Genomic DNA, 14,280 nt, shown 5'->3' with positions numbered 1-14,280 from the left:
TGGTATTTAAGTAATGTATTCTTCACATTTATTCAGGGCGAATGGAATATGCGAAAAACCACAGTGCACTTGCAGTAGTCGGTAACGAGGATTGCCCAGTTAAAGGTCACGCTGAATTTGAAAATCGGATTTGTTTGACGAAATTTATCTTCCATGAATGTGACCTTTAATTTTTATTCATCAGATTTTGATAATGCTAAATCTATCTCATAGCATCATTGCTATGGAGTATGGGAATGTGATACTAATGTTAAGATTATAATTGGTCAAGATTGTTTGTTGCTATATGTTTACTATGCATTAAGTGTTGTGAAAAACATGTATGTTTTAAGTGTTATGTATATAAAAAATGTAAAAACAACAAAAGTGTCATACAGTATTGTTTTATTTGGTAAAATAGTGTTTTCTTGCTCGGCATTAATTTGGATGGGAAAGGCAAATGCTTATATTTGTGGTTTTACATTTGTAATTTAAGATCGGAACAATGCAAAATGTATGAGAATAAACACCCAGTTTGTACTTGGGACCAGGGGTATTCGTAAAACACCTAAAGGGGACTCGCTCATGTTTTGTAAAATGCATTTTGTGTGAGATGAAATGAGATGTGGCAAGTCAATAGGAGTGTTATATATAAGATACTGGCTGCTGGAACACTTACAACTTGATGCTACTTTTTATCTGTTATGTAAATATGATCACACCTAAAGGATTGTTTTAGCCAATATTCTAGATTTTAAAGTGTCAATTGCTTCTGCTCAACATAAATCTCATAACAGTTGCAAGTTGTCAATTACTGAATTAGTTATGCAATTAAATCATTGTTAATGTGAGTATTAGCAGATTACTGAAACAATTCAATGATAACCATTGTACATAAATACATATTGCCTCTGAAAACTATCTAAAACCTTCCCCAAAAGATAATACATACCCTAGACCCATTTGGTGTGTGGTGTTTTTCTGACAAAAATGAATGCTACAATAACTACAATTTGTGTATAGCAGTTTTGTATGACCTACTTTTGCAAAATTGTTACCACTATTACTTCATTTTCGTCTTTTAACAAACTGTTTGAATGTAAATACTACAATATACATACTTGTTTTTGATATTTGTTTTATTATTTGCTTTTAGTACAATATATAGTTGATGGGGTTTTCTGTACTAGTTTATTACTAGTAGTTTATAAAGATATTTATAATGTAAAAAGGGTATTAATCATCAGGTCCAAATTTCTCCGAAGACCTTAAGCCTTACAAGTTCAAGTTCCTTATTTTGTTAAGACAAATAATTTTCATTTGATTTTCCAAAACAAAAACTAGTTCATTATGATAAACATTAGACCCCCTCTCCCCCCAAAAACAAAAAAAAACTTAAACAAATATTTGATAGAAATAGTAGGCATAACTTTGTTTAAGAACTAGGATACTGTACCATTTGAACCAAACGAGAGTGTCGATACTTCAACAAATAAAGAAATAATCAAAAGCAACGAGGTCACTTTTTTAAATCAATTAAAAAAGGCATGTTTAAATGCGACGGATGTTTGACAAAGCTAATAATGTCTTCTATTGTTTGCAAATATTTTTTTCGCAAGTATAACTTATTAGATTTGTTCAATAAAAGACATCAAAGGCGCTCTAAAATTATTAAATGGTAAAACAATTTTCCGTATAATAATAAAAAAATATTACACACCATTTCGGGCCATATTACCTCGGTCCAAATACACCTTCGGGTGCTGACTGTCCGATCCTTATAATGTCATATGACCCTCAGTGGCGTGTAATATTTCTTAAATATAAGTACCAATTTATAAAAAAAACAGGCGGCAGTAACGTAATGACAGACAGCACATCACTGTGTTTTATTTTTTGAATGTATTATTTGTATGTGTATGTGTTTGTTTTTGTTTTTGTGTGTATGTACATTTCTATGATTGTTTGTACGAAGAGAGACTATGAAGTCTAAATCAAAATAAACTTATGTTCTGTTCCGTTCTGTTCTGTTATAATTAAGAAATAAAACACACCACCACTGAGAGCTATATGCCATTATAAGGACCAGCCAGTCAGCTAACGAGGCGTTAGCCAAGGTCCATTAACTTTCGGGGGCTAACTGGCCGGTCCTTATAATGCCATATGGCCCGAAGTCGTGTTTTATATTAATTGTATTTCACCGAACCTTTTATATTACCATTCAATACTCTGAAAGCGCTTTTGATGTGATTTACTGAACAAAGCAATTAATGTTTACTTTCGACAATTGTGCGCCGTTGTAAGAAGAGCAAGTTGTACTCACCATTTTTATGACGTTAGCGGTCCATATCATTTTTGACAAGGTCAGGACCTCTCCAAAATATTATATGGACCGCTGACATTATTAAACTGGATTTTTGATTTAATACTCTGATATATATGGATCGATCGACTTTATATGTACACATAAGGGATAACTTTATGTAAGGTATAATACAAAAATATACTGGGGGAAACAATCGTGGAATATTGGTTGATATGTAGAATGTTATGATAAATGTTCGGGCTCCAATCATTTTTGGTCTTGATAAAACAAATTTATTTTTGGAGAGGGTGGTGTGGCCATATAAAGGGTTCTGTAAACGTTGCGGCAGTATATATGCGATAAACAATACAAAAACTGAAATATTATTTCAGGGTTGTTTTTCAAACTGATAAGAACGTAAAATATATATTGTAATGAACTTCAGATATATGTAGGTTTAGCAAACGAATTAGCATAATTGTTTACCATTGTTTAGAGAAATATTATACTATATTTGTGCTGATGTTGAAAGAAAAAGTGAAAGATTAAAGCCATAGAGAGAAAGTTTTGCAGTAAGTTAAGCGATCAGCAAGCGCAAAGCGGGATGCTATAAAATGCTGCCGAATTGCGCCAAACGTTATCAAGTCTCGCATTGCGAATTAATCATGTTCGAAAAAAGGAATTGTTTAAAAACATTAACGGAAAAATGACACAAATAACTATATATATACGTGTTTAGTGGAAAGTACCAAAATACAAATGACTCCTTGCACCCATTTCTCGAAAAAAACTTAAGCATAACCTTATTTTATTTGGTCATATGCTTTTTTATACCTGATTTTACTTAACGAACATAGTTGATCACTTAGCTAAAATACTAATTAAAACTTTAATGCTAAGAATGATTTCCGTTGAAAGTCTAAAACTTTTAAAAATAAGTTAAATTACTCAAATTGTGAGCTTAGATTAAACCTGCTACAAATCCTTTATAACGCGATTGATAGCACAACTTGCGACGTGTCTTGCAAAAAATATATAATTTGCTTGGCATTTTAGTTTTGGAAAGTTCAGACTAATTAAATTAGCTTAAGGCGTAATTTGTTTTTGATTAATTCCACTGACCAGATCGACCCTATTTTCTTGTCCCGACCCCACACATGTTTTGCCGAATAGTGTGAATTTTCTTGCGAAATTTCCTTTAAAAAATGTGCCTTTTTATAGTGTTAAAATTTGAACATTTCATATCTTAAATTATTAACAATTATAACAGGAATATACTCTGGTATAGGTCGGCTTGGTACGGAATCCCAGTTTATAGGCACAGGCTTTGAAAAAGTCCATTTTTGATCAATTCGTCGTAAGAGTAAGTATAATGATTATGTCTTGCTATATCATGATAATATGCTGTGTTACATCTTGGACCGTATTACAGAAAAGCCTCAAAGGGACTTACTCATGTTTTGGCACTGAGTTTTCCCGGTAATGCATCTCAAAATACCTTTATTGTAATTATTTTACTCTTTGATACCAAATTTGATGGAAAAAATATACAAAGTTGTTTAAAAACCTAGTTGTAAACCCACGCCAGTAGTCAAGAAAGAACTAAAGAACTGAACCACTCGCCCACAATATTTCATAAATAGCCCCTTGGTGAAAACACTGGAAGCATCACGTGATAACATCAAACAACCACTCACTTCAGTCTTTTGCTGAATCGCGTTAGTAATGCTTTTTAAAAATCGTGGACATCAAAGGCAATATTTGAGCATATATGAACATTTGTTGAAGGGTTCCTGTCGTCAGTATCTTAGTTTTAACTCTCTTAAAGATTTGTTACACTTTATTTCCTAATAAAAAAAAAACAGCAAAGACAAATATTATGGATGAAGAAAAATGAGACCACAACATTCGGTATCGGATACACACAATTTTCTATGAAGAATGTCTATTAATTTTTATATATGTACTAATTCTTACAATACAGTCTCAAAGAACGAAGTATTTGGAAATGACCAAGTTCATAAACGCTTGTATATGAATAATATAAAATATTGTAAAATCTTGAATTTAAATTATTTATGACAAAGTTCGGAAATACTCCTCTTTTCAACAATCAGACAATGGTTTTCCCATTGTGGCTTTCAGGTCCTCTACAAATACTTTTCTTCGTATACTATTTTCAGTTTCACACCATTTTCCGTTGCTCTTCTTTGTTAAAAGAACACACCAAGATTTACTCACAGATTCCAAATCCATATCCGTCAGAATTACAAGAAATATCTTCTTTCTTCCTCTTGTCTCAACTTTACTCAACAATGCAATGTCTATTTGAAATTCGCACCAGGCGTCGTTCATTAGATTGTTTGAAACAACCACTATAACGTTCTTTGATCTGTCCATAGCCTCAAAGTATGCATCAGCTTTAGAACCACCTACACCGCCGTCTCTGTCCCAAAGAAGAAGTTTGTATTGTAATTTATCTTCCAACAGTCTTCTTAAATCTTTAAGAACGAAATGCCTATCATTATGGTTATAAATGACGTACGCATCGTACATTTCATTTAATATTGCTACAAGCGGCTGCCGTTCGGGATCTGACACACCCCGGACAGGTTTGTACTTCTTTTTTAGCCTATGCCAGTAGTACTGAATGTACCATCGGTTCCAGTAGAACATTGTGGCGAAAACAGAAATAATAAGTACTGTACAAGCACTCCCTATGTAGACAGGGATGTACGGATCTGGCGGGCGACAGTCATTAGCTGACAGATGGTAATTTATCAATCTTTTTCCATCCATTTCCCGAGGTGAACGGCAAAAGTAACCGATTGGCCATCCAACAAGTTTTACGTTTTGAATAAACCCTCCACGCGCATTTGATTTAATCTGACTTCGGAACCATCTTGAGTTTTCATCACAAGAGCAATCAAAAAGGTTATATTTCATGTTCAAACGTTTTAAATAATGCACAACTGGCTCTGGAAATAAATTACTTTTATCCGGAAGTTTTATACGATTCCACCTGACGGATATATATTCAACTTTGCTTTTAATTGTAATATTTGGTGGAAAATGTATTTCTTTAATTGCATTATGGTCCAGTTTAATAGAGGTAAGTTCATCAAATGTTGAGAAGATTTTATATGGGATTTTTTTAAGTCCAACCCTATTGAGTGCAAGAGTTTTAAGATTCTTTAATTGCGCCAAAGTGGAAAAAAATGCCGGCTTATTCACGATATGATTGTCAGTAAGGTTAAGTTTTAAAACATGTTTAAATGCATTGAAGATTTTTTCAAAACTGTTATCTTTAAATTTCAAGAAATTCCCCGATAAATCTAGTTCTGTTAGATCTGTAATGTTAAATGCATTTTCTGCTAACTTTTTTAATCCCTGAATCTGTCTGTCCATATGTAAAACTCTTAGCTTTGGAAAATGTGCAAACGCATTATTTTCAATCGTCTCTATAGCATTTTTGCTTAGCTGTAATTCTGTTAGATTTCGAAGACATTTGGTGTATTTATCTGTAAGCACACTAATGTGGTTATATTTGAGGTTTAATTTTGTTATTCCTATTGTGTCGTTGCTTGACTGGTCACAAATCTTTGGCATGAACGGTACCAACTGGTTGGCACTCAAATCCAGATAGCGAAGCTGGGGTGGATACTTGCCCGGAATAATACCTTCCTTGGAGTTGATCCAGTTTTTACTTAGATTAAGCTCCTTGAGGGAAACTAAGAGTCTAATACTGTTTATTTCGAACACCTGTATTTTGTTATCTGACAAATTTAAAACTTCAAGCTTTTTGAAACATTTCCACGACTTTTCTTCTATGTAAGATATGAAATTTTTAGCAACGTTTAAATTTCGAAGGTTTGGGAATAGACCCCTGTCGTTGTCGAAACAAAATCTTATTGTGCTTGAGTTAAGTCTGTTATTGCTTATATCCAGTTGTGTTAAGGAAAAGAACTGTTGGCTTGTGTTGCTGAACTTGCTTATAGCATTATGTACAACAGAAATTTTCTCGAGGTAATGAAAATGCTCAATCAATTCGGGCCTTAATATGGCCATGTCATTGCGGTTAAGGCGAAGATTTGTTATTTTCGCAAAACCATGAAACCTCAGACTTGATTTCGTCAAATTCGTGAGTCTCATACCTTCAATAGCAAGTGTAAGGTTAACATTGCCTTTAATTCCTTCAATAGCGTCGAATACCTGCCTCTTGTTTCTTAGTTTTCCACCTGAGAACAACACCTCTGTTAATGAGCCGAAATTAGAAAATGTGTCATTTTTCATATCCCATATGTCATTATTTATGGAATGAAATTTTCTCACACGAATATTTGGTGGAAACTGTTTAATAGACAAACTCTGGAACAGAAACTGTTCCACGTAGAGATTTGTTATATTGTCTGGTAGCGTTTCCTGCCTTAAGGTTTGCCGTTCTTCATTTCCATCACAGTAAACGTTGTATTGTCCATCTTTTGACCTTGTACAAGTGCAAATTGTGGAGCCGGGACACTCAGAAAGTCTTTTACGCAAATTGTTTCCATATGCTCGTTGTACAGATATTGCAAAACAGGTTATTATCATTACACTTAAACGGTGTTTAAAAAGGGCCATGTTTGCAAAATTTGATTTCTACATAAAAGTTTAAATAAGTTGGTAAATCTTGGTACTAAATATTAGCGTCAGCAAATCCGGTCACTAGTTGTGAGCAAATTGTGATGTGATAGTCCACAGCAAATCCATACAATAGTTATATGCATATTCTCGTATTAGTCCTTAACAAATCCAATCATTAGTTATGAGCAAAAAGCAATAGCCCACAGCAAATTCATACAATAGTTTTAGGTACTTCCTCATGTTAGTCCTCAGCTAATCCAGTCGCTAGTTGTGATCAAATTGTTATCGTCCACAGAAAATCCATACAATAGTTATAAGCTAATCCTCATATTAGTCCTCAATAAATACAGCCACTAGTTGTGAGCAAATTGTAATAGTCCACCGCAAATCCATAAATAGTTCTTAGCATATCTGCATGTTATTCCTCAGCATTTTCAGACACTATTTGTAAACAAGTCCTTAGTAATTAAGTATCATTATTGTGAACTTATTTTGACCATTTCTTCAGCATATCCAGACACTGGTTGCATGCTTATCCTAAATTCGTCTTCAACCAATTAAGACCGAGTGGTACTTGTCGTAAGCAAATTCAGCTTATCATATGCGAATCAAAAACTAGTCGTATATATGTCTAGATACTAATTGTCAACAATTCCAGATTCTTATCGTCAGCAAATGTAGGTCCATATCGCCAGAAAATCCAGGTACTTATCGTCATCCAGATACTAATAGTCATGGAATACATGTACTTATCGTCGGGAAATCCAGGCACTAATCATCAGCAGATCCTGGTACGTGTCGTCAGGAAATCCAGATACTAGTTGTGAGCTCTCATTCGGAACAAAATCGTACGATTATTGTTCTGAAAACAAAGAGATATTGAGATAACAAAAGTTATACACTGTATATTTTCTATATGTGATTAATTCATTAAACGTTTGTTCAACATAAACACGTATTTAATTCAGGAAGTACCGCATATAGCCGTCGAGTCCAGTTTTATTTAAATTCATTTTTGATAAAAAAGAGGAAATTTATTTAGAAATATAAACATTGGTGTTTGCACTTAGATAAGAAATAATATTTTATGGATAAACTAATAAAATTCGATAGCAAATTAAAGCACTTTCACCAAGAAAAGTAAACGTTTTGAAACGCTATTTAAAACAGTTAAGAACGTGTCCATTACGTGGTGAAATTAAAATCAAAGATAAGTAGATCATTTTCTGTATTTGAATATTCCAATGTATCTATTTATATTTTAATGTATAAACAACTATACGCTGAAACAGTATCATTCTTACAAACAATGCTTTCACTTTCTTTGCCGTGTGCCACTGAACCAGTTCGTTTCAGTGTTAAAAATTGTTTGTGTACATAATACTTCCACTGTTATTCAAGACCACGCAAATACCAATTCGGAAAAACTCGGTCATTTCCCATCGAAAACAACCTCTGATTCATACTGACGGTTAACTATGTGATAGATATTTTCATTTTACTACGGTGCAAGTAGATTTCGTAGTTATTTCGATTCAGAAGTTAAAGTTCAGTACTTTCCTATCGGGAATCTTAAGTATTAACAAAGATCATGCAGGAAATATAAGCAAAGAAAACAATACAAATATTATTCAAATGTCCATAAGAGTTTTAAAAGCGTATGTTGTTACCTTTAGAACAGCTCTTAAGAAAAATCATCTTCGTAAATGACGCAAATCAAAGAATAAACCTGTGCATGTATAATGACTATGATCATTTCTAACTCCTATGTTGCATTTTAGAACGATTTGTATTTCATTTAAAACGGACATTGACTAATTGAGAGAAATATAAGGTAGTTATATAAATAATAATAGTTCATTAATGGAGAAAGGAAGAAAAACAGCAAATTCCATTGTGTTTTTACATTTTATCAAAACAAACGTCTTTTTTTGTTGACTTTCGTACAGGAAACTAATACATGTTTTGTTTCCCTAAATTTGAGTTTTAAAATAGAGACCGCTCTTCTACTGTAACAAAATTCCGATGTTATTTAGATATAAATTATTTTAAAGTTTAGTTTCTAAATTATTTCTACCTGAATCATACATTGATTCAATTAATAATAATTATCTACTTAAATGTTATACTTGCTCTTACTGATACGATTTACCATGTTCCATGCATTCTCGTCAGCTCCTCCGTACTTATATTTGGAGGGCCGTTACCAAGGGGTCACGTGATACTTAGGGCGTAGTCTTATCGCTATCATCGTGGTGTCAATTAAGACCAGTATTGAATACCACCCCAATTGATCTATATTGCGTCAACATAAACATGTTTTCCATTGTACATTGTATCAGACTATGTGTTTATAGATTTATATAAAAAAATGTAGTGAATATATATATATATATATATATATATATATATATATATATATATATATATATATATATATATATATATATATATATATATATATATATATATATATATATATATATAAATTGATTATCATTTTCACATCGTTTGAATACGGAAATTGTTCATACATGTTTCACCAAATATAATTTCAAACACAATGCTTAGTATACAAACTGATATTATATTTCACCGTAATGTAATAAATAAGACAATGAATGTTGTGAACAAAATCTGACATTTCATTTAAACTGCAAAATAAAACTCACCAATCATCCCTCAAATGCTACAACGAAGTATCCATTAAAACCTCGGTGTGTCAATATTTAACAAATGATCAACGTTATCTACTAAAGGAAGAGTTTCAGTTACCTTAATAAACTTCCGTAATGTTATTCAGAGTCGCAGGGACGTTTAAATGTCCAAAAACTGAACTGCAATGTATTATTTGTGATGGTTAGATGACATCAAATTAAATCTACTCTTTGCTACGCTCACTCCGCCCATTCTTGATCATAAAGGTTCTACCTCAAGTCATATAACTAAGAATACAACCAATTTGTTTGATACATTGAAAACGAAATTCTGACTCAGAGAATGAGTATCGGATGAATGGCAGTAGGCAGACCTTTAGACACCCGCGAAATTTAAAACTCTTATTGATTAAGTCTAGTACTTAATGATTGCCTATCTGCAATGTCATTGGGTAGAAATGTAGATTGTATTAAACCTGCAATTTAAACAGCTGAAAATGTACTGTAGGTTGTAATTTTACTGCAATAATTTTTGCTTGAATATGTAAGCGGTATTCTATCTGAAAATCTTTGGTGTATTAAACCCGTAATTTCATTGGCTGAAAATGTAGATTGTATTTTACCTGCAATTTAAATGGATGAACATGTAGGTTGTATTATATCTGCAATGTCATTGAATGAAAATGTAGGTAGTATTATACCTGTTATTTAATGGATGAAAATGTAAGTTGTATTATACCTGCAATTTAATTGGCCGAAAATGTAGGTTGCATTATACCTGCAATTTAGTTGGCTTAAAATGTAGGTTGTATTATATCTGCGATTTCATTTGTTGAATATGTAGGTTGTATTATACCTGCAATTTCATTTGTTGAATATGTAGGTTGTATTATACCTGCAATTTCATTTGTTGAATATGTAGTTTTTATTATACCTGCAATTTCATTTGTTGAATATGTAGTTTTTATTATACCTGCAATTTCATTTGTTGAATATGCATTTGTTGAATATGTAGGTTGTGTTCTATCTGATAATATGTTGGTGTATTAAACCTGGAATTTCATTGGCTGAAAATGTAGGTTGTATTCTCAAAAAGGTTGGTTCATTAATTCTATGAATTTACAGTGTTCGTCTTTTATAAATAATACTTTTCTTTAGATTTAGAAATAGTTAAAGATGTAAGTATGTACATACATTATTAAATGGTTTGATGCGACGCAGAACCACTAGAGCAGTCAAAGGTTATTACTCTGTAACCGATTATTGTGTAATAACATGCTAACAACTTTACATTTTCTAGTAGAACACATCTTTGTGTGTAAGATACCCTCTATATGGGCAGTCACTGGCCCAATTGTAGAAACATTCGTAGAAGATGTAACGTTGATTTATATATTGATCGCTCGCAGTGAAATTGACACGTTGGTTCTTTCTTCATTTCAGCTTTGTTGCTGCTGTCAGCCATTTTAGAGGATGTGAGGGAAGTGCATTATGGGTCAACCTAAGCCACAATATTGCGACTAAAGGGAACTTTTTAACATTTGGACATTTATTATTTTCCCCTCAACGTAGCGTGGACATTTATTATTTTCCCCTCAACGTAGCGTGGACATTTATTATTTTCCCCTCAACGTAGCGTGGACATTTATTATTTTCCCCTCAACGTAGCGTGGACATTTATTATTTTCCCTTCGCGTAGCGTGGACATTTATTATTTTCCCCTCAACGTAGCGTAGAATCACCAAAACAAAAAAATGTCAATGACACTGAAGCAGCTGTGTATATTAACTAGGTTCAACCCAACAGCAAAATTGACTATTAAAATTAATATTCCTGAATATAACTCCATAAAAGTAATTTAACTGACATTGATGTTTTACAGGTAGAAAAAATCCTTGTCATGAAATGTTTTTTACGTTTTTACTTTACATTCATTCCTTAAAAACGATTTATTTTACATTTGTACAAATGTGCATATGCTTGCTTCAAATTGGATATAAATTAAATTCCTTTGAATTTAAGCTTAAAAGGTTTCTGACTTTGAAACAGTTTCTAAATGCATCATAGGGGGTAAAAATGTCTAATGTACATTTAACTGATATTTTTAGATTTATAATATTTAAGATGAAGGAAACACACAATGAAACAAAGGTTGGCGCAAACATGGACAGATAATATATTTTAGAAATTACTGCATTCTTTACTTCACGTTAACATGTCCTGTCAAAAACTACGTGCCTAAAGAGGTCGTTGTTAAAAACTGCACTTCCCACCAATACTTTAAATGTTTATTTTCAAGATTTCTCCAAAATATATTGAATTACATGCTGCATATGCGTTATATTGTTTACATGTATAATTGGTGCAATACGCCTGTTTAACAAACTTTAACAACAGCCCGAGGAATACATCGACATGCTATAAAATTATAGTTTTAAAACTTTAGAGACTAGATTCTTATGTTTCAGAACATTTTGAAACATAAATATATAATATGAAATGAAACGCATTTCTCAAAAAAGCAACTAAAGTATCATTTAAAACTTTTTATAGTCACTAACCCCTAACCCGTTTCCCCACGGCCCAACACATTTTAACTCTCTCACTTACAACATTGTTTGAACACCAGCCTTATAACTGCTCAATCACTGCATTTGACAGTGTAAGATAATAGAAGATGGGATAAGATAAGATATGGATGCTCTGAATATATATCTGTAGCTATTGTTTACACCAACAGTATTGCTAAAGCAGTTTTGGTTGCTGTAGCTTTATTTAGGAATCAAAAAGATCTACTCTCGAATTGTGGTACCAGCTGTCTACTATATATGTAACTATCCTTTTATATAAAACAAAACAGCTACAAGCGAAGTCTTGTCTGCTGTATATATAGAGTAGTGTGTATCCTCCAACTTCTATTGTGATATTCTTAATCTAAATATATCTCGTATCTAAGGGACACAATTCTTTATATACTACAGCATATTTCTCTATTGTAGTTATTCATACTGAATACTATGTTTCCTATATAGCTATGCATATAGAATTGTACTTCACTCAATGCTTGGGTATGAATGAATAAACATGTAACTCCATTTGAGATCTTATGTATCTAGCGCTTTTAGCGCGCATTTATATATCCCATCGCAGGTATTACATAGTAAAAATGTCAAATAGAAAACGTTAGCAACAAATATTAAATTCTTATTTTAACTCAGTGATTGATAAATGTAGAAATTTGCCAAACAGTTGGACACTTGATAGTAACATAGGTTTGTATATCTAGAGTATAGCCATTGAAACATTCGCAGTTTTGTATTGAAACATATAGAGTATAGCCGTTGAAACATCCGCAGTTTTGTATTGAAGCATATAGAGTATAACCATTGAAAGATCCGCAGTTTTGTATTGAAACATATAGAGTATAGCCATTGAAACGTCTAGCATATTGCATTTGAAGCATCTAGAGTATATCCATTGAAACATCTACAGCTTGGTATTGAAACTTCTAGACTTTTGCCATACACACATTTTGCCATTGAAACATCTAGATTATTGCCATTGAAACATCTAGAGTATATACTTTTAAACATCAGGAGTATTGCTATTGAAACATCTGGAGTATTGCCATTTAAACTTCTGGATAATGGGTATTGAAACAGAGACACTCTTGCATACCGGACGTGTGTTTCCGGTCATGTGACCAGTGCTGGAAAACCCCATCTGACATGGGGTATCCATGTAAGATGAGTCACGCGCAACAACGCGCCACTTCTTACAAATTAATAAATTAAGATATGCAAGAAAAACATATCAATCATGTATTTCAGGTCAGGATCGAAAAATTCGACCCTCGGGCACGCTGCTAGGCCGGTAACTCGGCAAGCCTCGTTACCGGCTTGCGCACGTGCCCTCGGGTCGGATTTTTCAATCCGTACCGGAAACACATGATATATACTTATAGTCTACAATCCCACATACGTGAAGTCCCTGATATCGGCTGGGTTCACCGTCACCGAAAATGATCGTCCTTTCAATCGATATTAAACTGAGCATACTTGCGTGCGTGGCTGCCAACAAAGTCATGACGACTGTGTACATCACGTACATCAGGGCTGAATCAGACCAAACCATGTATTTCGTCTAAATTCCATGGGTATCGTGGTCATGTAGGGGAGATTTGAACATCACACGCCCAGCTTATGTGAACAGGTCAGTTCGCTACTCGTAAACCTTTTCCATTGAAGACGACCTCGGGTCTATGGCGGTTTATTAGTAGAGGTATAATGTTTTGTTTAAATTAAATGAATTTTGTATTTCTAAGTTAAAATTGATTGTCAGTGAAGTGTTCTATTGTATAAAAAGTTAAATATTCCAGTTAAATATTAACAAACCGCAAAATGAAAAGGGAAAACGCAACTTTCCCTTTTCAGCATGGTAACATTTTTATTCAACAGAAACCCTTTGTAATGCCCTCAAAGCATTTCTGTAGGATTAGAAATATCTTTGGGAATATTACCAAACACTTCATAGTATAGTATTGAAGAGTTATAGTGTGGTTTTCAACATTTCTGGTAATATTCCCAAAAGTATCCATAGTATGCCAGGTTTTCTGGGAATATTACCAATTTGATCTTGAAAATTTGGTAACATTATCAAAACATTTTGAAAATATTTCCAAACACTTTGTAGTATAGTATTAAAAGTTGTGGTGGG

At 33.0% G+C, this 14,280-nt stretch overlaps 1 protein-coding gene across 2 annotated transcripts; it reads right to left on the bottom strand.

Moving 5' to 3' along the window:
* Window positions 1-4,112: 4,112 nt before the first annotated feature.
* LOC128205226 (toll-like receptor 3) lies at window positions 4,113-9,678 on the bottom strand. Of its 2 annotated transcripts, none has more exons than XM_052906727.1 (2): window positions 9,580-9,678; window positions 4,113-7,769 (listed from the first exon to the last, which is right to left on the bottom strand). In XM_052906727.1, the coding sequence occupies exon 2, from the start codon at window positions 6,902-6,904 to the stop codon at window positions 4,391-4,393; it is 2,514 nt and encodes an 837-aa protein (XP_052762687.1). In that variant the 5' UTR covers window positions 6,905-7,769; window positions 9,580-9,678; the 3' UTR covers window positions 4,113-4,390. The 2 variants fall into 2 exon arrangements, with proteins under 2 accessions (XP_052762687.1, XP_052762688.1); XM_052906728.1 differs by lacking the exon at window positions 9,580-9,678 and adding an exon at window positions 9,047-9,179.
* Between the last annotated feature and the right edge of the window lie 4,602 nt (window positions 9,679-14,280).

This window comes from Mya arenaria, chromosome 10 (assembly GCF_026914265.1).
Source record: "Mya arenaria isolate MELC-2E11 chromosome 10, ASM2691426v1".
Classification (NCBI taxonomy): Eukaryota; Metazoa; Mollusca; class Bivalvia; order Myida; family Myidae; genus Mya; species Mya arenaria.
Note: the sequence above shows the minus strand (reverse complement) of the source record. Positions and strands in the feature narration are given on the sequence as shown.